The sequence below is a fragment of the Lissotriton helveticus genome, chromosome 3_1 (assembly GCF_964261635.1).
Source record: "Lissotriton helveticus chromosome 3_1, aLisHel1.1, whole genome shotgun sequence".
NCBI classification, from domain to species: Eukaryota; Metazoa; Chordata; class Amphibia; order Caudata; family Salamandridae; genus Lissotriton; species Lissotriton helveticus.
The window spans coordinates 983,471,326-983,496,247 of NC_136061.1; the positions used below are offsets into that span (position 1 = coordinate 983,471,326).

The window sequence follows — 24,922 nt, forward strand, 5'->3', positions numbered from 1 at the left end:
CCCACAGCGAATGGGTAATACATAGGTTTGTTCCCAAAATGTGATTTCTCTCACAAAAAGTTGGAGCACAATTTGTGACTGCTTTTTGCTTTTGAGTACCTTCTGGCGCCTGGTTATTCCCAAATCTTCTTCAATATTCATTGTGTTCATCAGGTTCAGGGCCTCCTCAAACGTCAAGAAACTATCAGAAGTATATGAGAGCTTTACAGAAGCTTCTTAACATGGCTATATTTGTTTGTGTGTACGTAAAAGTGTTGTTATAAGAATAAATATTAAAAATATAATTCCAAATATATAGGTAAGATTATAAGTATTATATAAATGTGTGTGTTTAAGAATAAATATGATTCTAAAAGGAGGTATAGGTATAAACATAATTGTAAGAGTGCCATACTAATGGCTTGTTGTGTTGCATACAAATACTAATTAAACAATAACAATGTCAATAGGTAGAAGCACAATTGTATGACCATACCACATCAATGACTAGTCTAAGTATGCAACATCGTTATGAATCCCATCCAGCTATCACCGGCTTCTTCCGAAAGATATCCCGGATTGTACCTGAGATGGCAGCAGTGATCCCAGAGGGATTGGCCCCTACCTCTCATCTAGTAATGCCCCCTTCCTCAGACTATGTGAAATCTCAGGGGGGTTATTGCATGCCTGTTAGGGACTGGTCTTAGACCAATGAGTATTGCCAGGATGGCCTAGTTCGGCAACCTCCTGATGCTTTTTTCCCCTTGAATACAGCTACAGATGCTCCAGTTGCTCTTCAGAACCAGGCCCATATTTCCCCGAATAGATCTAAGAAAAACTGCATTCCCACCATTACACCTGCCCGAGGGGACATCTCTAAGGGATTAAGCCAGGATGTTGGGCTTGAAGAATCCTTGGGTGATGAACTAAGTATGGTTCAGAGGGCGATGATATGTAAAAAAATCAAGGTCTGGGGAAGCTTATACACTCCCAGATATTCATATTGAAGCTCAAATTGGGGGTTGGGGAGGCCCTTCCGATCATACATATAAGGATGATCTCCCAACGAACAGACCTAATGAAAATAATTTGTTAATCTTAAATTCTTCTCCTAGGCGTCTCTCTTTGCCCCCCTTATATTGCAGCTCAAGCCATCTGATTGGCTGGTCTTCAGAATCTGTTCACAGTGTTCAGGGTCAAAAGTCCTCCTCTTTCCTACGCTGCTGAAGTGCTGAATATGAGCTATTAGCTTTCCTTCGATAAGGCTGAAGGTCGAATCCTGCACAAATCTGTAACCTAAACTCCCTGGCCGCCCCACATGCTTTACTCTCCTCATATATCTTATCCCTGGCAGTGGTTTTGAGGTAGTGTAATTCCCTCCTTTGGGGGGAAGAGGGTACACTTAGGGCTGCCCTGAGAGTAGAAATGTTTGTTAAGCTGAAAGAACAGTTGACATTTTTTAGGTCCTTTGAGCGAGCAAATGATTCATTTGGGCTTAGCTGGAATACTGACGCCTCCATGCCAAAGTCTGTATTGAAGCTGTTTAGTAAAGAAGTCTGTGTCCTCCATTAGATTGTCCAGAGGTATTGCTGTAAGCCAGCCCAAGTCGTGGAATGAGGAGGTTTGTGGAAGTGCATTGGGGAACAAACCACAGCCCTATCTAACTTGGAACCTTCCTCACGGGATCAGAAGGCTGATGCTCTTGTTGAGACTTTATTCATTGCCCTTAAGAGAAATTACCAGTATTTGGGACAAAATGTAGTCCAAGAGGAGGGGGGCATTGGAGGAGTGGGGAGAGGCTCCATGGGGGGATTGAGTTAATCTGCACTGTACGACCTGATCAATGTGAAAAAAACAGAAAGCACCCTAAACTCTTAACTTGGGGCGCCCACAGAACTAGTGGTTAGACATTTAACCAAACATCCCATGGATGGGATTCTTCAGATCTTACATCCGTAAGCAAAATGGCTACATACGGCAGAGATGCGGGGTGGGGTGCGTGCTCTCGTTAGATAAAACGCAGCTACAAGACCCTAAAACACAAGGCAAACACAGTATGTCAGACCCATTTCTACACAGTAACAGACAGTAATGTTTAAGTGAAGCAAAAAAGTGCAGAGTGGGTGGCTGCTAGACTCAGTTACACTCTTCCAGTCCTTAGTGGCAGCAATGATGCAGCTGTTCTCAGTAGGGAAGATTGGGCCTGTAGCTGCTAGCTTTCATGCTAGCAGGGATGTCTGGGCACAGTCTAGACACATTATCACCCAGGACGTTCCACAGGTTTTCATATTAAATTGTCAGCAGTCTGTGGGGTTACATCTGGTGGGACCAAGGATGCTTGACTCTCTGACGAACTGAATTCCATATTATGGCAAGGTTAAGGGTGTTATTACAAAATTAGAAGGAAACCCAGTTTTATTGTGGCTTGGTCAAAAGTAACCAGTATTTGACAGGTCAGAGTTCACAGCATCGCAGTTAGGTTTGTAACACTTTTAATTAACAAAATTGAACATATTCTATCCAGTTATGTCAGCATAATATTATGCAACATTCTCAACAATAGACTACGCAGCAGCAATTTATGCTAAGAAGTTACATTAGGAACACAACGAAAGTTAATTCACAATACATTGCACACTAAGAACATATGCATTTTCTATGACATCATCTTGTCTTTACTCTGCAGAGGCTGTGGAGAGTAAAGATGAGCAGGGGAACAGAATAGGAGAGGGAAGAACAGGAGTGAGGTGACAATGCAGCATCAGAATAGAGTCCATGTTAACTAAAATGGAGTTTTCAGAAAAATGTGGCACAACTAACGCGTGTTATTAAATACACTTCTATATGTCATAGGAAACTTATTTAAACTACCATGTTAATTGATTATGTGCACACAACACCTTGTAAAAATCAATATTCATCACCCTTAATTATTCACAAAAATATTAATCTAAAATGCTTTAACATCCCTCTCCCCATCTGAGTATGCTAATATTCACTGAAACACATTAATACAACTTTATTAATCAGGAAAAGCCGGCATCACTTTCAGTTGCTTTCTGGAATTCTCCTCTGCCATCTTCATTTGGTTTTAGACACAATCCCTAATACTTTCCATCTCCATTTTCATTGATCTTTCTCTTCAACAATCTATTTTTACCTCTGTTCTGACAGTTATTAATCACACATTCAGAAAATGTCAGCAAAAGAAATAAGGCAATTGAACAAACTTTTATAATGATCACAGGTGTTGGTATTATTTATAAAGTATTTTCTCCTAAATTATCCAGCCTTTCACCAGCTTTACTAAAACCTATCCCAAGCTCACTACACCAGGGACCTATAGTTTCCCACAGACCAGGTTCTTCAAGATAGTCAATAGCAAACGATATATCAGTAATGTTAGTGATGTAAGAATCTATAATTCTACTATTATTTGGAACATATAAGAAATATTAATCTCAGCAAATAAGGGGAAAGAAAGTTATTGTTATGAAATATAGCAACATAACCGATGCAGGAGAATGCATATGATGTTTGAAACTGTATGTAAATAAAACGCTCACTAGCTGAGGTAGGAAGAAAAGTACAAACGTAGCACTTCCTCATTTTAATAATATTCACCTAGTCATAAATTATTCTAACATATATGTTACCATGAAAACCACTGACTAAATTATTTTTATGTTCCATTATATCATGCTTCAAACTGTTCTTAACAGTGGTTAATTGATTGCTAGTACCATATCCTATATCCTATTGGAGATGGTAAGCACACCAACATGCCAATTAAAACTGATAAAGTTATTAATAATATCTTTACCCCAACAATTTTACAGCATCTGCTGTACCCCATCTTCCAAATGAGACAAGAAAATCTATTGTGAAATTCAAAAATCAGAAGCAACAACAATTTTCTTTAAAACAATAATACATTTCCTCTTTTCTTCTTATTTCTTTAAAACAATATTCAAACAAAACTCAAAAATAATCTTTTCTTCAAAAGCTAATTTTAAAAATGATTTTTCAAATATTTATTTCAGTCATTGAGTCTTTAGAATCTTCTGTCTTGAGTCTTTAGAATCTTCTGTCTTGTTCAGTAACAGACTTTCATCTCAATCCTTATTTTAACAGACTCTTTAATTCTTTCACAGTGGCTCCTCTTCTGTTTCTACTACACTCTCAGATTCAGTTTCAAGCTTGTGCCGGCAATGCTTCACTGAATTTTTCTTATCCTTCTCCTTTTTCTTCTTTCTCCTTCACCCCCACTCAGCTGAAGCATACTTTCTATTTTGTACTATCCTTCTCTTTAATCTAACGGTCACTGATGATTCACTCCCACTAGTTTTAGATTCTATCTGTCTCTTTGGGTTTTCTTCTGGTTCAGTGTTTATTTTTGCAAGTTCTTTTTATTGAAATATTTTCAGCCTTCCTCAATTCAATATTTGTCAAATTCTCTTTATTTCTTAAGGAAATTGGGCTTGAACTTCAACTCTGAATCACTTTACATGCGTGGTTCACTCTGACCTTCTTTCTTCCTCTAGAGGTCCTTTCAACTAGTGTTTTCAACTGCACTTTTTCATTGTTTGGATCAGAGACTTCTTCTTCTTGCTGCCACTCAGGCTTTTGACTTTTGCACTGTAACAGTTCTTCACTCTGGTCCTTGCTTTGAAACTGGACCCCAGAAGTTTCAGGTTCTTCCTCAGAGCTTTCACTGACCTGAAATTTCACAACTTCATTTCTTCAGTTTTCTTCACCAACTTCAAAATTCCCTTGCCCCATATCCACGCTGGAAACTCTAGCTCAACTTTGAGCTTGACTCTCTGCTTGACCCTTCATTTGCCATTTCTATGGCTTTCACTCTCTTTGTATGTGCATTGTAGATCCACTGAAGCACTTCAGTGCACCTCCCTGCAGTATTTGTCATCAGAATCACCTTTTAGGGTCACTTCCAATTGTCTAAGCAGGTCTTTCTGACATGCTTCTGGACCGTTATCCAGTCTACTGGGATAAAACTGTGACAAAGAATGTCCCTTGACTCCTCTTTTACCACATGCCCTGATGAGAGACAGATTTCAGCATATCACCCATACCTTTACAGTGAAATAGAACAAAGTCATCAGGAATTGAAACTTGTGCAGTCATAAGAACATAGGCAAGCATCATCACTCTTCCCATGATGGTTTCATGTGGCAACAAACTAGTCTTTCTGTCAGGAGTACTTCTCATGCTACTTAGAACTAGAGGAAGTGCATCTAGCCATTTCAAACCAGTTGAAGAACTGACTTTGGCCAATATATTCTTGAGTGTGTCAATCGCTCTCTCGAGCTCAACAGAAGACTGTAGACAATAACGGCAATGACATCTCTACCTTATCTGAAATGCTGTGCAGATTATTTGCAAAACTTCATTTTAAAATGAGTACCACGATCTATCTCAATGTAAGTGGTGAAGCCAAACCTGGGAATCAATTTCCTCAACAACTCTTTGCTATCTTATCTCTGGGTGGGAAATACCTCAACCCATTTAGAAAACAGGCAGACATTCATTAAGATGTACTTTAACCCAATATAAATTGGCATCTCAATAAAGTCTGCCTGAAATCTTGAAAGTGGCCCCTGTGACTTGCCAATTTGGTTCATCACTGTCTCAGTTCCTTCTACCCTGATTATTTAATTGGCTTATCGTACACTTGCTATTGACATCTTCAGCTAAATGTCTGAATTTTATGTTATCCCAGTACTTTATAAATATTCACACCAGACCATCTCTACATGCAGCTTACTATAAAGGCATTTACACATTGTATATAACATCGAATCAGGAAGAATATATTTACTTTTAGCATTGACATACAAATCTTGATAATTTTTCTTGTAACCCCATTTTTCTCATTTCCTTATCTCATCATCTGAAGCTTCTTCCTGGAGATCTCTCAGTTCACTCAAAGACATTTGGATTAAACTCCTGAAGAAGCAGTTCACACTTTCTGCATTTTATATTGTACTAATTCTTGATTCATCATCATCATCATCATCATCATCCTGCTGCTCAACTGTCTCATCTTTTAATGCATAGGCTTTACCATTTGATACGCATAGTTGTTCCCAAGTGTAACTAAGGGCCTGATTACGAGTTTACCTGTGTGTCAGTGGGCTGCTGCCACACTGCTATATTCATCTCCTCAGCGCCCGCCAGATTAGGAGTTGTCACCTGGTTTGGTGGGTGGTGCTTTGGCGCTCTCAGAGCAGTGTCGTTCTAACATTTATATGTGAGCCTTAGAAAGGCAGTGCTGTGGGACCACCAAAGCACTTTCCTGCATGGCATGGACTGTGCAGTCCATGCCATGCAGAAACAGGGGGTGTATACTGACAGTGGGGGCACAACATGCACCCCCTGGCATGCACCGCCAGGCCCTCAGGTAAAAGGGGGCCCTGTAGAGCCCCTCAGTTTTCTCACCACCACACTTTTCATGGTGGGCTCACCCCCATGAAAATTGTGGCATGAGGAAATGCGCAATATGCTTGGCGGTGCCGCAGTGGCACTGCCAGCATATTGCAACCTCAGACTGCTGCGCCATCACCAGAGAATCAGAGGACCCCCGGCGGTTGCAGCGGTCCAATGAGTGTCCGACCGCCAAACTTGTAAGACAGCAGTCGGACCGCCAGTGGAGCCGCACCGCCACTGTGGGTTTGGGGGTCCGTCAGACTGTCAACCTCGTAATTACCCCATAAATCCTTTCCAGCCTTTTGGACAACACATTTGACCTCATCAATTTCCTTTGGCGTCTGTATTGATTTTAAAAGATCCAGTATGTAAACACTATTCTTAGTATGAGCTCTGGAAGATGTCAACAAGCCCCTCTGTATTGAAGTCATGCACAACGCCTAAACCATACTGGCTGTGTATGAACATTGTTACATTTAAATCTTCAGACAGGGAACAAGCTATTGTCAGCGCAACCAGTTCTGCCACTTGTGCTGAAGTAACATTCAGCAGAGAATATGCATCCATGGTCTCAGAAATGGAAGATACTGCAGTGTGCTCCATACTGGTCTCTTGAACAAGAACCATCAAGAAATAACATCATATTAGCCATTTCTAAGGGTGTCTCTTTAATATTTGGTCTTGGTTCTGTAGATAACTCAGTAACCTCTACACAATCATCAGTTTCCCTGTCTTCACAATTTGTCTGAAATAGGAAGCAGTTGAGCTGGGTAAATAAAATGACATCCCTTAATTGAAATGTTCTTTGCTGCAAGTATACCTAGCTCATAGTGATTGCGCCCAGTATTAATCATATGCTGAGTCCTCGTTCAGGTCAAACAAATCTCTACTGAATGTGGAACATATACAATTAAAGTATGGCCCATCACAATTCCTTCACTTTGTCCAATGGCAAAGCAAACAGCTGCAACCAGTTTCAAGCAACCTGAAAGACTTACAGCTACTGGATCCAATATGGCAGACAGGTAAGACACTGGGCACATCAACCCACCATGCTTTGGTTAAGAATTGAAAGTGCACATCTAACCATTTCATGACAAAGAAAAAAGGTTAGACTCTAGTTAGGCATTGAGAAGTGCTGGTGCATGACAAGGGCTCTCAGTTTTCCAGATGCATCACAGCATTTTTTGTCAAATTGTACCAGATCTTGTATATCACTGCATGTTAACCTTGCTAAAGGTTTTTCAACCAAGGATATGTTTGGAATCCACTGACTACAGTAGCCAACTATTCTTAGGAACATCCGAACCTCCCTCTGGGTGGTTGGTGGGCTCATCTTCAGAATTGCAGAAATGCTTCTCTTGAGACTTTTCCTCACACCCTTTTCAATATGGTGATCAAGATACATTACTTCCTTTTTACAATACTGCCTTCTAGTTGAGGAAACTTTATGCCAATTCTCAGCTGGATGAAGAAATAGGGCAATTATATCAAGCTTACAGGCTTTTATTTTAGATGTGACCAATAGGTTGTCTATGTAATGCGCTAATACTGAATTGGAAGCTAATCTCAAACTTTCTAGATCTTTCTTAAGGATTTGATTAAAAATAGAAGGACTTGCAGCATACCCTTGTGGGATCCTACATCACACGAGAACTTTATTCAAAAATTGGAATGCAATAAAGAATTGGCTGTCATCTTAAAGAGAAATCAAGAAGAACATGTGGTATAAGTCGATGAATGTATACCATTCTGCATCTGATGGAACTTGGAATAAACTCACTGTTGGATTTGGTACCACCAGACAACATGGAACAACAATTGTATTATTCTTGCACAAGTCCTGAACTATGTGCCAGGTGCCATTCAGATTTTTAATTTCCATCTCAGGAGATTTGCAAGGACTACCAAGTACCTTCCAGAGGACTCCAGGCTCATCATCCTCCGGTGGCATGAGGACACCCAAGATACAACAATCACCCACAATTGCCAGGCCAGCTTCCGTCCCGCTCAAGAGCTGGGCAGCAGTAATACAAACGACTGGTTGCCCATGTGGCAGGCCTACCAGTGGTAGAGTAGGGCCATAAAGTGGGGCCCTCGGGGTCCTCACCAATCATCGGCACCAACTATAAAGAGCATTATGCAATATGATGCCCAGCTGTGGAATGGCCACCGCAGGATGCAGCAGTCGTGCTAATAGCATTCCCTGGTGTGGTGCGAGGCCCATTAGGTCTAGTTTGCTACTCTGGGTTTCATCTAGCCATTTGCTCACTCAATGCATTTTTGCCGCCAAGCGGTATAATTCAAAGTCAGGTGCCCCCAGGCCTCCATCTCTCGGTGGGTACCACAGAACCTCAAGTGACACCCTATGGCGACCTCCATCCCATGTTATTTCACGGAGGAGGACATCTAGTTGACTGAACCACGCAAGGGGTATCTTAACTGGAAGGTTTGTGAAGAAGTACAGCAGGCAAGGGAGCATTACCATTTTGGATACTTATATCCGGTCCATGAGCAGCAACTGCAGGGACGTCCAAAATGTGACACAGTCCTTAAGGGAGCGGAGTGCTTTCCCCAGGTTACCCGCGCGCCAAATTGTCCAGGTAGTGATACAGCTGAATTCCTAAATATTTAAAGGTTGCAGGTGCCCAGGTGAGTCACAAAGGGAAGCCTGGGGGTTGGGGACTGCCCTGTTTGCAGGGGAATATACATGTTTTAGACGGTTGACCTTTAGGCCTGATAGGTTTCCAAATTCCTCCAGGCCTTGAATCACTTCCAGCGCCCCATTATGGCCATTGGACAAGTACAGCAGGAGATCATCTGCATAGAGTAAGATGATGTGTTCCTGGCCATCCACTATTGCTCAATTGTCTCAACCCTCCCCTCTGAATAACTCCACCAAGGGTTCAATGGCAATGGCAAAAAGCAGGGTAGATAGTGGGCAGCACTGACTTTTACTTCTGAAGATGTCATATGAGAGGGAAATTGTAAAGCCAGTCTACACCCGTGCCATTGGTTTAGAGTATAAAAGGGAAACTCATTTGGCCTAGCCCTCCCTATTTCCATTTTGCACATGACATTCAGCAAGAAGTCCCACTGTACCGAATCGAAAACCTTCTCGAGGTCCACTGACACGAGCATCTCCCCAGGGCGAGGCCTGCACTTCAGGGTGGTATAGAACATGGGACAGCCTCCTGAGGTCGAGGTTCTGTATGAAACCATTTTGGCCTCTATGTACCAAGACCGACATGTAAGGGAGTAGTCTGCATGCCGGCACCTTAATCGGGATCTTCAAATCCAATTTGAGCATGGATAGTGGGTTAAATGCCGAAATGGGGATGCCTGAGGTTTTGGTTTCTGGTAGGGGGATCACAGGTTGCACTCCTTGTAGAGTCAGTTAGACAGCTCACCCTAAGGACACAGTGCACAGTGCCTCCAGCCTTGGGGTCACTAGGCCCGTAAATATGAAATAAAACCCTACCGAAAGGCTTTCGGACTCAGGGTTTTGCCAGTGGCCATTTCCTTGATGGTATATCGGATCTGATGCACCATCACCGGGCCCCCAATAGCCTCTCAGGCCTCATATGGCAACACATGTAGTAACAGGCGGTCCAGGAACCGATTCTGAAGGTCATCTGGGAGTTCCGCTGGGCGGCAATACAATGCCTCATAATAGTGAGGGAGCTCATCATTTATGACTCCCAGGGCATAGATGTGTGGCCCAGCAGCAGATGTTAGGTGTGCCACGTAGTTCAGGGCAGATGACTAGCCACACCCCGGAACCCTTTACCTGTTTTGACATTTTCTTTCTCTCTTTCTCTGATGCCATCTGTTCCCATTTATTTAGCACATCAAACTGTAGGTCTGGGCATCAGCTTCATGACACTCATGGTTTGTCTGAGGAAATCTAGCTTTTTGATATCAAAAGTACGCTCTACTGGGAACACTAAGGGCCAGATGTAGGTAATCCCAGATTACCGATTCTTAAATCGGTATGATTCGGTAATTACCGAATCAGTATTTACCAATTCGGTCATTGACATTCATTCCTATGGGCCTGGAGGCCCAAAGGAATGAATGTCAATTACCGAATCGGTAAATACCGATTCGGTAATTGGGGGAAACATTGAAGGGTGGCAGGGTGTCAATTTGACACCCTGTTGCACCCCTCAATTGTGCATGAGTGCACATGTTGCAGACATACATGCCATGAGGGCATGTATGTCTGCAACATGGCACTGTTTAAAAAGCAAAAGAAATGCTTTTTAAAGGGTTTTCATTATTTACCACCAACTTCTAGTTGGTGGTAAATTAAGAATTCTTAAACCCCTGTAGAACTGATTACAGTGCTACCTACATGTCAAAATACAGATTCGGTAATTATACCGATTTGGGGCCCGATGTAGGTCGGTCGGTAACGGCCGAAAATCGGTATTTTCGGCCGTTACCGACCGGTATCTGAGCTTTGATATGTAGGGCCACTTATTTTACAGATTCGGTAAATTTACTGATCGGTAAATTTACCGAATCTGTAAAATACCGAATCGGTATTATTACCTATTCGTTAAATTTGATATGTAGGTGGGACTCTTCTGAGTCCCACAACCCTTACCGAATCTGTATTTTACCATCAAATATATTTGATGGTAAAATACCGATTCCGGTGTGCATGCACATGTGTGCATGCACACCTGTGCCATATGACAGGCAGACCTGCCCTTAGGGCAGGTATGCCTGCCACATGGCCCCCGAACCATTTTTGGGGGTGCTAGAGGGTGTCAAAGTGACACCCCCTGCACCCTTGTCAAAATCGGTATTTACCGATTCGGTAAATACCGACCGGTAATGCTCCATTCATTCCTATGGACTTCAAAGCCCATAGGAATGAATGGAGCATTACCGGTCGGTATTTACCGAATCGGTAAATACAGATATTTACCGATTCGGTAAATGGAACATCTGGATGTTCCTACATACCCCCCTTCTTATTTACCGATTCTTAATTACCGAATCGGTAAAATTCGGTAATTAAAAATCGGTAAATGATTCCTACCTACATCTGGCCCCTGGTATTTTACTGATTCGGTAAAATTACCGAATCTGTATTTTAACATGCCCCTACATCCCAAACTCCAAATACCGGTCGGTAACGGCCGAAATCGGCTGTTACTGACCAGTATTTGCCTTCCTGCATCTGGCTCTAAGTCTTTATAAGAAGCTGTGTAATCATGCCATTCAGAAATCCCGATGCAGGAAACCCAGTATCCTTCATCATTTCAAATGCAAGCATCCTTTCAGCACATAATTTCTGAACCCTCTGTAGAATATATAACCAAAACCTTAGGCTTTTTCAGTATGTTTCCCATTATTTTGGCTTAAGACAATCTGAAAATCGCTGCCTACAACAGGAGTCTTTCCCACCTGACCTTGACTGTGTCACCATTGTGGTCCTATCCAAAGAGGGCCTCACCTGAGACCAGTATTCAGCCTATCACCTGATATCCCTCATTAATACAGACATCAAAATCTATACCAAAATCCTGGCAACTCGGCGGCATAGGCCCTACCATATCTGATTCATCCAGATCAGTGCGAGTTCATGCCGGGCCGCAGCACACTCCACTGTATCAGGAGGGTCCATGCAGCACTATCTCGGGCACAGATCCTCAACAGCCCATTGGGGCTTCTGTTAGTGGATTTTATCAAGGCCTTTGACACTGTCTCATGGGACTTTCTAGATGGAGTCCTACAATGGGCCGGACTGGGGGAAGTGTTTCGTTTCATGGTATGTCTTCTCTACAACACTTGACCGCCCAGGTTAGGGTAAACAGAGTCCTGTCTTCTCCATTTTCCATCACGCCTGGCGTGTGTCAGGGCTGTCCACTGTCCTCACTGCTATTCGCCCTAGTGATAGAGCCCCTGGCATGACTTATACAATGCAATGTTTGGGGCTAGCGGTGGGGGAACAGCTTCGAAGATCACATCGAGCTTTCGCCGATGACATCCTTTTATTTCTGAAAGACCCGCTGTGTTCTCGCTCAAAATCTCTGTCCCTACTTTGGGTATATGGCGATGACTCCGGCCTCCGTGTCAACGAGGGTAAATACTACCTGGTGGAGGAGCGGAGAGACGCCCATGAGCGGATCTGGTGTCCAAAAATCCCTGTCCGACACAACTCCTTCAAATAGTCAGGAATCCATGTGTCCCATCTCCCAGACCTAGCTTGGACCCTTAATTTTCAAGGGCTGGCCCAAACAGCAATTTGGGTCGCGGGCAGCGCTCCCCTTGAATCCCGTGGGTCGTACCACCCTTTTTAAAGTGATATGCCTGCCGCGCTACTTGTACGTCCTCAGTATCTATCCCTATTCCATATCTCAAACATGGTTCCTGTCCTTGACCGCCAAGATTGTCAAGTTTATATGGGCGCGTGGCAGACATGGGGTAGCGTTCCAGATGCTACGCAAATCCCCCTTTGATGGTGGCTTGGACCTCGTGGCTCAGATGGTGGCAATTAATGAATGGTTCACGGGCAGGTGGGACGACCCGGCACTGAGCATAGATGGTTTGATAGACCAGCTGTAATGGTCGCGTCTGCCTGCCACATTGCCCTCTTGTACCTACGTGTCTCTAACCTGCTGGAGGAAGGCTCTCCGACTTCTCTGATGGGACCGTCGGCTTACGGGAAAGACCCCTCTAAGGTGGGGAACGTGACACTGTCAGCTCTCAACACTGGAGGGCTTTGTACCGTGGGATCAGATTTTGAGCTCCTATTTGGGGGATATCTACAAGGGGTAACCTCACAACATTTCAAGACCTGCAGATCCAATATTCTTTGTCTAACTACTAGTTTTTTTGCAATCTCCAGCTCTATCATGCCATGCGGGCTCACGCTATCCCGGAGGACCCTCTTACTGAATATAATCAGTTGGAGGTGAAGATTTTCTTTAGGCACACAGGCAAAGGGGCTACCTCAAGGCTTTTACGCTTGTTGGTGACTCACGCTCCAGATGACCTGAAACGGGCTAAATGGAGGTGGGAGGCTTGGGTGGGTGAGTTGGATGGAGATGAATGGAGAGAGACCTGCATGGCACCCCGGGAACTGGCGATTTCAGCATGACTGTGCATGATCCAATTTAATTATCTCCATGCAACCTATCTTGCCCCACAGCGTCTACACCCCAACCACCTGTGTTAGATGCGCGTCACCAGATGCAGATATTTTCCACGTGGCATGAGATTGCCCACTGCTGCTGCCTTTCTGGGAGGGAGTGGGCCGTGAACTTTCTGGTGTCATGGGCAGCACCTTGAATTTTACCCCTCATACTGTGCTGTTGGGGGTAGTAGAGGAATATGAGGCTCCAAGGGCGGATCGGACCTTTTTGGGGCTGGTTTGTTTAGTTGCCAAGCGGGATGAGGCCTGTGCCTGGAAACAGCAGGTACCACTGACTATCAGGAGCTCACGTTAGAGGGTGGACTGGTGTGCACACAAAGGGAAACTATTTTCATAGGCTGTGGCTGTCCTCAGAAGCACAGCCATATTTGGGGGCACTGGTGTGATTATTATGGGAAACAACCTTTACAACTCAGTCATCACAGCGCACTACATTTACAACGCAGTCATTACGTCGCAACATCCTTTACAACGCATGTCACTACAACACAGTCATTACATTGCATGTCACTAGAACGCATGAAACTACAACACATGTCACTACAACGCAGGCATCACATTGCATGTCATTACAACGCATACCATTACAAAGCATAGTACCCCTACACTATCAAACACGTTCCCTACTGTTGCAACCCCCTGGAGTTAGAATATTATATTTTACCCCTACACTATCCAACACTTACCCTACTGTTGCACCCCCTGGAGTTAGAATAGTAATTGTTACCCCTACACTATCCAACACTTACCTTAAATGCAATGTAATGGTATGTGTTGTAATGGTATGCGTTGTAAAGGTATAATGCGATATAATGCAATGCGTTGTAAATGTAGTTAAAAATGTTTTGTTGTAATACCATGCAATGTAAATGTATGCATTGTAAAGGATGTTGCGATGTAAAAACTGCGTTATAAAGGCACGCATTGTAACTGTATGCATTGTAACGTCATACATTCGATAATAATGGTCTATCTATCGGAATGTATGTTGCCTTGCCATGGTGATGTCAGGTATTGCTGTTTTCCAATGCACTTGCGATCTTTACTGTGGGATACAATGTGTCTTGCCACAAAACTTTCAATAAAGTTTCAATGAATAAACAATCAACAAATCCAACTTAGCCTCTCTATGGTGTAACCCTTACCTGAAGGTAGATGGAGAACTGTTATTCTGGAAAAAATGGTAAAAAAATGGAATAAACATAGTCAAAGATCTCTTTACAGGTAAACTCCCTTCTCCTTTCTCCGATTTACAAACACGGTTTGGCTTAGACTCCTTAGATTTTAATAAATTTCTGAAACTAAAGTCACAGCTAACGCTACGTACAATAATACCCACCGACCCATCGAATCTCCCAAGGATACTCCTGCTACTGAATTCAGGACACACTGTATCTAAAATCTTCAAACTCTTATCCCCAAAATCGCACTTGAAAAGGGAGATGACATGGGAATCTGAATATAATACTAGAAACATTCCCTTCGACTGGGACAAGATACATAAAACTCCAATTCTCAAATAAAATCTCTCCAGTAGTATCCCAAACAAAACTTATGCTAATAAACAGAACATATCGGACCCCTGAAAGGATCTTTAAACTTAACCTAAGCCAGAGCCCTATATGCTGGAATTGTAATGCACATGTTGGTGATTTAGCTCACATGCTCTTCCAATGCCCCATCCTACTAACATATTGGGACAAAATATATAAGTGTATAAACAAAACATTCAATATCGACCCTCCCAGGGAATTCTCCTATATCCTTCTGGGATTTCTAGACCTAATGCTACCGGATGAGAATGACCGCTATCTGTTAGATCTAATGCTTACACTTGCCTGCAAACAGTACTTAATAAATGGAAGAACTCTAAAGAAGTCTCCTTCAGAATGTGGCAAGAATGGTTGTCCTTTCTAAGAGGAGTTGATAATATCTCTCTACACTCTTCGCCATGGCGCCCACCACATCGGAAGTTATGGATATCCCTCAATGCCTTTTCATTTAAATACAACCCTCTGTGAAACTCATAAGTACCAACCAACTAGCACACACACTTTACTGAACCTCTTGATGACTACCATTGCTCTAACACCCTCCCTATGGATCTCGACCACAAACATGAGTCCTCTCGCTGGTCCCTCCACATAAAGATCGTTCCACATAGGAATTGCCTCACGCTGTCCCATTACGTCTTTATAGTACTCAGCCGGATTCGATTTGGGCAGACATGTCTTAGTTTCTTGTTAATTGATGTTTTGACATTAGTTTTGCACCTAGGATATGGGAATGTCTTTACTATACTACTGTATTTGATGTCCTAACATGATATCCTTATAATGCATCGTATATAACTTTTATGTTCTCAGTTGTACACCTGCAACATAACCTTATCATAGACTGACTGTAGAATGTGATTTATATCGACCACCTGTATCTCTAAAATAACTGCAATTCCAACTGCCACTTAAATGGTATCTTTTTATCTTTGTAGTTCTTCTTTGCTTTCTATTTTGTTATAATTGTCAGTATAATTATTACTATTATCATTATTGTTATTATCATTTATAATGTTATTTTCCTTGAAAATCCAATAAAAATAACTTGATAACAAAAATAAAGTTGGTTATAAAAAATAAAGACAATCTAAAAATCACTTTAAAATCTCAACAAATGAAGTAGTGAGCAATATCCAATCCCAGCTCGGCTCTGTCAACAACCAACCAATACCAAGCTGCTTTGTGATGACGTCTCACCAATCCTATCATGACGCTCTTGCTGATTAACCAACCACAGCATCTTTTTGAACAGGTAGACAGTTACAAAACCCTTGTAAACCAATAAACTAAATAAACCCTTGTCTGCTTCAGACAAGATAAGAAGGAAAAGTCAGTAAATCAAATAAGACAATTTAATGGCAAAACATTAAACTTCAAGAAATAGGAAACAGAAGTACAAAGTTAAGAACTTAGAACAAAAAGCAAATTTTATTCACACTTTACTCCAGAGAGACCCCCGTCCAGCGACAATATACAGTAATTAGTACTCTCACTCCCCTGCATTTAGAAGTAGGGTACACCGGCCCAAATTAGGCACACAATCCTGGAAAAGAATTGAAGCATACACTAAACACAGAAATCAATACTGTATTTGAAACAAACAAGCACTGAAGTTAAATAAAGACAATTGTAAAAAACTGAGAGGCACTTATCTTCTGCTAGAGCAGCAAAGAAGAGGAAGGTCTCTATCAATCAGGCCTATTTATACTGGGGCCTTTGATATAATCAGTACCTTTCTGATGTAATGTGCTGCAGAAGGCACAGAATTTTAACTTAGTTCATTGTTTGGCCATTCAAGCCACCATGTTTTTTTCTTTTGTTTCTGTGTTTTAACTTTGCTGCTGGAGAAATTAGTAAAGAAGGTTCATCATCAAAGAACCTGAAGTCTTGTCATAGAATTGAACACCCACAATCACTCAGAGCTTCATTCTGAAAGGGCGGCAGCCTATAACCTTATCTCTAAGAGCCACCATTCCTCTAAAAGTTGTGGTCTATTGCAGGTAGAGTGTTTCCGTTCTCATTGTACATCAGGTACTGCTCTGCTGAATAATACTGTTTTCCCTTCTGATTTGTTTTCCAGAAGCCATACTTCAAGGACTTGCCACCGGTTCACTCAGCTCTGGAGGCTGCTCAGAACGGCATGCTTTTCTACTCTTCTCTACAGGCAGAGGATGGGCACTGGGCTGGAGACTATGGAGGGCCGCTCTTCCTTTTACCTGGTATGTAGAATGTTTTGGGTACAAGATGGCACCTGATGTGACCTGATTCAAACTGATTATGTTGCGAACATTCAACAACCTGCAATGTGAGAGTGGTAACATTTGCTATAAATGCTATTATACTTATACTATTATTAGGGAGAAATGTGCAGCAATATATTTTTCTGGAATAAGAGAAATACATGGTCTGTTCTTTCTGCATGAAGTTCTCCAATGTTACATAGAGTAGAGTCTGCCTGTTTTCATAAGATGGAGCTTTGCTCATACCTTTTCCCCTGGGATTGCCTTATATGCTTCCCTATCTCCACATGGCTCAGTAGTTTCATCCCAGTGAGTGCAGTTTTTTCCTTTTGTGGTTGAAGCATTTTTGCCCACTCCTTATGATGGAGTTTGTCTGCTCTCCTTATTTTGTATGTGTCCCCTCCTACCCTCTAGAGATGATTTGATGTCCCTTGAATGGGTGTGGCTACTAAGATGGATCTAGTTTGTTACTACCCCAACAGGATAAAATGGGTCTGCCCTTCAACCACCTCCAGCCAAGTAGTCAGTCTCCCTTGGGATGGATGTGCAAACCCCTCATCCACCAAAATGGTATTGGTCTGCCCTTTTTGGTATCAGTTGGACCCTCCACATATCCTGCCTTCCTTGAGTGGAGATGACCTGACTCAATTAGGATGGATTAGTTTCCCCTTTACTGTCGCTTATACTTGTTTTATCCTCCTTGTGATGAATTCCATCCAATGATGGAGTTTGTCTGTTCCCCTTGGTCTGCCTCCCCCTTCCCATGGGTAGACATGGTCTGATTATCTCCCAGGTTTGGTGTTTGTCTGAAATTGTTAAGGTCTCTTGAATTGGTGTTGGACCAATTCATGGGTACTCACAAACATTTCCCCAGGGGCCAAAAAGTATGGTCTCTGTTGTGTCTGAAGACTGCATTGATGCCAACAGGGTGGGAGGAGAGGCAAGATGGCTGCCGTGGGGAAGGCTGTGTAGGCAGCTAGCTCCCTCGCTCCTGGCGTTTCGATGTGAAGGGAAGAAGATATCCAGTTAATTTTCCTGTCTAATCATCATAAGAGTCGACTTCGAGATTCTATCCGACTTCCGTCGATTCTTCTAAAAGCGGGGGCATCTTACCTGCTTATCTGCAGAGCAATTTGATTCTGGCCGGTCGGTCGGAGCCACTACCGTTGTTTGCAGAGGCTGCCCCGGGCTGGGCTGTTCAGAGACGGATACGGAGCCGCGAGTTGTGCGGGGACTGAGAGGCGTTTTCCATTTCCGCCTACTACCTCCAGGACCTGACTCGGAGCTTCGCAGCTGCAGAGAGGCGTCGGCTGCTTTTCTGGTGGCTGATGCTGATTCCTTCTGGATTCGACTGATCTCAGACTAGCCTCGGAGCTAGAGTTTTTCAAACCGGCGGAAATCTGGTGGAAGTGTATTACGCTATATCTGCATATAGCTCTAATAAACTGCTACAAACTACCATTTGCAACAAACTATCCTCGTGATAGGCGGTGTTCACGAATGCTACTAAACTTCTCTGAGCTCCGACGGCGGTCTCCGCTGTGGCGCGCTACACTTTGCCTTTGTTGGGCACAGAGGAGCGTTTTCCCTGGTAGAGGGGGCTCACGAAAGAAAAGGAGGACGCCGCTTCCCTCCTCCATTGCAACACGTAGCAGTAAGAAAAACGACACTGGGTCCAAGCCGAAGGACGTGGGACAAGTGAGCGTGGAGGTCGCGATGGCAGAGGCAACACCACTGATCCCTGGCAAAACTGTTACAAAACCGGGTAAGAGCACCAACAAGGGGGCTGCTACTAAATCTAATGTTTTACAAACACTACCAGACCTGTTTGAGAAGCACGCCGCTAAAAAGAAAACTATAGATAATGGCATGGATAATCAAAGTACTGATTTAACAGCTAGACAGCTTTCTAGCCAACCATTTATTAGCGGCGGCATGCAGAATAAAACTAATACTCCTTCAACTCTGATAATGGATTCAATACCGATTGACTCTATGAGGAAGGGCATTATGGGAATTGCAGTCCCCGGTGGAGCCATTTCCAATCGGTCATGCTCGCTTCCATCATTATCTTTGGTATCAAACGATTTACCTAGCGATCTGCGATCTGAAAAAGAAATTATCATGCAGCAATATAACCAGGAACTTCCTGAAAACTTTTATTCTCTCTCAGATCTCTCATCTGATGAAGCGACAGGTGTAAATAAAGATTGGGCAGACCTCAGCTGTGAGAGCTTATCTTCCGCCGGAGAGAGTAGCTTCAGCCCTGATAATGCAAATGCAGCTACCATCATTAAAAAGAGGCTGAAGAAGAAAAGATCCTTTCGTGCAGCGAGTAAAGAGACTGTTCTCAGGCCACCAAACGATGTGAATTCTCTATCTCCTAATTTGGTAGCTAATGTTTCTGCTGTTGACGGTACTCCTGGGCCTAATCATAATGGCTCACCTGACCCAACTCTGCCAACAGATAATAATGAAGAGATCACACTGAAAACGATATTTGATACTATGATGACTCATAGGGCTGAAAGTAAGGCTGAGAATCAACGCACGCAAATGACATGTGCCAAAGTCAAAAATGCAGTACGCCGTGCAATTAAATTATGCTCAGAGACTGCGGATCGGGTCACTGAAGCAGAGGCCAGGATATCCGTGTTGGAAGAGGAATGTATGGCTCAAAGACAAGAAGTGGGAGACTTCAAAATGCAAAAAAATGATTTATCCGACAAGTTAGCCAGTTTGGAAAACCAGGCCCGTAGAAGTAACTTGCGTTTTTTGGGAATCCCTGAAAATAAAGAAGGAGGTGACCCGAGGCGGTTCATCATTAACCTACTAAGCGATGCTTTCCCAGAAATCACTGATTGGGACTGGGCTCGGGAGATACAACGAGCTCATAGATTCCCTTTTACCGCAAGGAAACCGCGACAAGGCCAAGAAAGCTATCCTAGGGCCATCTTGGTGTCATTCAATAATTTCCTTGCTCGTGAAGCTATTTTTGTTAAGGCAAGACCAGATAAGAAAGCGGATGGTCTTGGCATTCAGTTTTTCGTGCGACCAGACTATTGTCAAGCTACTGTGGCTCAACGCTGGCAATTGAAGCAACTAATTCCTGACTTTCAGAAGAAGGAAGTCGCAGTATTTCTTCAAGGCCCTGCAAAACTTAAAACTATATTCAAAGGCCAAACAAAATTTTTCATTTCTACAATTAAAGCTAAGGAGTATTTAGACTCTCTTTGAACGATCTCGACGAACTCAGACGTGTAGTATGAAAATTTCAGAATTTATGTTTTGGAATTATACTGAGTAATAATTATTATATTAATGCAGGACTTTTATGCTCTTTCGTTCCTAAACCTTCTTATACTCTCTTTTTTTTTTTTTTTTTTCATTCTGAATTTTCCTCTTCTCTTATTTCTCTTTTTTCACTTCTCTTCTCTTTTGGTAAAGATGCTAGGAGCCAGGGACACGGCATCCATATGTTTCAGGAACTGATAGTTCCTGTGCCTCCTATAGTGGGGAGGGTGGGGGGAGGGGTCTCGGGGATCAGGGTGGGGGTGGGTATGGGCAGCGGGTGGTGGTGGGGGTGTAAGGCTGAGGTGTTCAATACAGGGATGGTGACTAAGGCTGAGGTGCTCAATACAGGGATGGTTACAATGCATACAAAGCATAATATGGAGGAGCAAATGTTTGTGATGATGACCAACAATCGTTTTTTTACATTGTTTTGGAAATGTATAAAAGGCTGAAAATATGCACTATTAATATTAATGGTCTCAATGATTTAAAGAAGATTGCTATGTTTCGTATAATGCTTCAAACTCTGAATATTGACTTGTTATGTGTTCAGGAAACTCACATTTCATGGGATAAACGCTCTCTCCTGAATAATCTGGGATTAGAAGTTCTGATTACATCTAAACAAATGGGTATCAAGAGAGGCGTTGCTATCTGTATGCGAAAGGGAGTAGGGAAGTGCGTAAAAACATCTTCTGATAAATGGGGGAGATGGGGGCTTGCGGAACTAAAAATTGGTAGTTGTAGATTCACTCTATGTTGTCTGTACGGCCCAAATTTGGATGACGCTGAATTATTCAATCTTATTAACACAGAGTTATCTACTTGGACACAACCGATAATAGTGTGTGGGGACCTTAATATTCATATACCAGCCGATTGGAATATTAAACTAGGAAAGAGATATGTGGGTCGTAAGATTCAAGCGTATAAAGCTCTTAGAGATCTGGTATTATGTAACGGGCTAACCGATGTTTGGAATAAGCTTTACTATAATGACCCTGGTTATACTTTTTTCTCTACCCCCCATCGAAAATTTGTCCGTTTAGATTATTTTTTTGTATCTTCAGTTTTTCTGGAGCAAATTCGTATTGAAATATTACCACAGGTCATTTCAGATCATAATCCCATCATCGCTGAGATTCAATTCCCTACTGACTGTCAAAGTTCAAATAGATTTTGGTCATTCCAGAGGAGTTTATTACTAGACGAAGAATACCTCCAGTTCATGGTCACAATCATTAAAGATTATTTTTCCATAAATAATGATTCTGCCTCTCCACAGGTAGTCTGGGATTCTTTTAAATCCGTTGTACGGGGGGAGACTATTAGCTTTGCTAACTACAGAAGGCAAAAAAATCAAAAAGACTTCAAGGACAGGCTAAATAAGGTTAGGCTGGCGGAGCTCGAATTATCTACCGCCTGTAAAAACAATCTTAGTATAGAGGATGCACAAATTCGACTAACTATTGAACGTTCAGGACTCCGTACACATATTGCTGAAGAAGTAGCCGTAAAATTTAAACAATATAAAACAGAACGTTATGAGCTTAGCGAACGTACGGGGAAAATCTTAGCGCAGCGTCTACGTCAAAAATCTTCTTTTAATGAAATACAATGTATCAAAGACATTAATGGGGTCCTTCAAGGAAATAAGGCAGGAATATTAGACGCATTCCATGGTTTTTATAAGACGTTGTATAACGATTATAACAATGAAGTCGATAAGACTCTCAATCCTATAAACTATCTCCAAAACTCCAATCAACTGTCACTGGGTACAGATGATATCGATCTCTTTGCTAGGCCAATAAGCTGGGAAGAGATCGAAGAGGCTATTCTGAGTCTAGCTGCCGGCAAAGCCATGGGGTCTGATCAGATCCCCCTTGAATTTTATAGGACGTTTAGACATCTGTTGAAGACAGAATTATTAAAAAATTTTAATGTAGCATTCCAAGATAACCCTCCTGATTCTTGGTCGACTGCCATTATTGTTGTTTTTGTAAAAAAGAACAAGGATCCAAAGGAACTTGGTTCGTATCGTCCCATTTCCCTCATCACGGCAGACAGCAAGATATATTCCAAAATTCTTGCCAATAGATTAAATGATGTCATGGCCGGTCTGGTCTCTCATATTCAACACGGGTTTATCAAACATAGGGATACCACAGATCATGTCAAACGTGTTATTGCACTGTTGGATTGGGCCCAAGCAAAGGAATCCCCAGTCGGAGTGATCTTACTCGATGCCGAAAAAGCGTTTGATAGAGTAGACTGGGGGTTCCTTTGGTCGGTGCTAGAATGGAAGGGTTTCCCATCACAATTTATTAAAGCTGTACAGTCACTTTATTTTAATGCAAAAGGAGTAATAAGACTAGGTACTGATACTTCCAGACCATTCTCCATCACTAGGGGGACCAGACAAGGGTGCCCCTGTTCTCCACTTTTATTTGCACTTTATTTAGAACCTTATTTGAACAGATTAATTGCAGAACCTGGCATTCCTCCAGTTCGACTGCATGAAGTAGACCACAAAGTCTTAGCATACGCAGACGACGTGGCCATCGTAACCCCTGACTCTTCCATTGCTTTACCCAAAATAATCGAAGTTGCTAGCGAATTTGGTAAATTTTCCGGCTACAAACTGAATGTTTCAAAAACCCAAATCATACATTCTAAAACAGGTACACCCACTGATCTTCCAATTAATTCTACTGCTACATACCTCGGGGTAACTTTATCTCCCAAAATAGACGACATTGTTGGATTAAACTTGGACCCTCTACTTTTATCTACTAACAGGACTTTAGAAAGGATAAATAATTTACATTTATCTCTATTTGGACGGACCAATATCATTAAGATGCTAATCTTTCCAAAATTTCTTTATTTTTTTCGTACCATCCCTTTATTTTTTTCTATGTCTCTTTTTAATAAAATAGATAGGATGTTGTCTAGATTTTTATGGGGGTACCGCCGGTCAAGAAGATCTCTTAAGTGGTGTACCCTCTCGCAAGGGCGTGCTGGGTTAGGATTTCCGAACTTTAGGATATACTACTGGGCCATTACTCTTAAAACTATCAAAGTTTTATTATTCCATGATCATGCTAACGAAATTTGTAAGGCACCTTCTATTTTTGAAATGCTTATGGGTGATCATGTGCGTCAATCACTACTGATATTTATGGAGCCGAGCTATTATAAAAAAACGAAATTTAAGATTTTTTTCTCTGCTTTTCTGGCTTGGAGACAAATGAATAAAGCTTTACGGATTATTCCTAAATATAATTTCTACACACCTATATGTTGTAATATTTCAACTTCAGGGGTTCCGCAAAGTATCCCTATTCCTCGATTTCGTCTGGGATCGATTCACTCAATTGGGCAATTGTACTTAGATGGGACCTTAATGTCCTTCTCCGAACTCCAAAACACATTTGGTCTTTCTAGAAATGATTTTTTTAAGTATCTACAAATCCGCAGTTTCTTGGAAAAAAAAAACTTTCTTTATAGTGATGTAATGGGGTCTAATGATGTCTTGGAGAGTGGTAGGAAGGATGCCCGTATTGGCACAATTTATCAGTTAATGATTAATAGGCTGCATGATGACCTCGATCAACAAGCCCAGAAGTGGGAGAGGAAACTATCAATAGAAGGGATTGATCTGGCAAGGGCATTTGAGATTAGTAATACAGTATTAATTAACAGCTCTCTCAAAAGCCAACACTATATGGCCTCTTTGGATTTGTATTACACACCTGCTAAACTTGCTAAATGGAAAGCGACGAAAGGCATCAACTGTAGTCGGTGCGGAAGTTTAGCAGCTGACTCATGCCACATGTTCTTTAGCTGTCCCAAACTTACTGTATATAAAAATAAGATAGAAAAATTTCTGACTAATTTGCTCAATGTCAACATCAAACTATGTCCTTCTGTCACTATCTTTGGTGTATATTTTCCATCCGAGAGTTTATCTGTTGATCAAGAGCATTTTCTTTTCATTGGAATGTCTATTTACCGTTTTTGTATAACCTCAAGATGGCTAGACGCTGATTCACCATCATTTGAGCAATGGTTAGGAAAGCTGTTAGATACTTATCGAATGGACAATGCAGTTTATAAATTGAAAGGACGAAGAAAAAAGTTATTTGCTAGGAAGTTATGGCTTCCTATTGATAATTGGATTTAATTTAATCATGATCACATCTTTAAAGAGACAGTATTTGAGTTATATG

At 42.1% G+C, this 24,922-nt stretch overlaps 1 protein-coding gene across 1 annotated transcript in view; it reads left to right on the forward strand.

The window, feature by feature from the left end:
- The first annotated feature begins 17,278 nt into the window (after nt 1-17,278).
- Nucleotides 17,279-24,922, forward strand: part of LOC144824194 (lanosterol synthase-like) — a 227,102-nt gene continuing 219,458 nt past the window's right edge. The window contains exon 1 of the mRNA XM_078683350.1: nt 17,279-17,372. Coding sequence (XP_078539476.1) covers nt 17,294-17,372 — 79 coding nt within the window. The 5' untranslated portion in view covers nt 17,279-17,293. The remainder of the gene's footprint in view (nt 17,373-24,922) is intronic.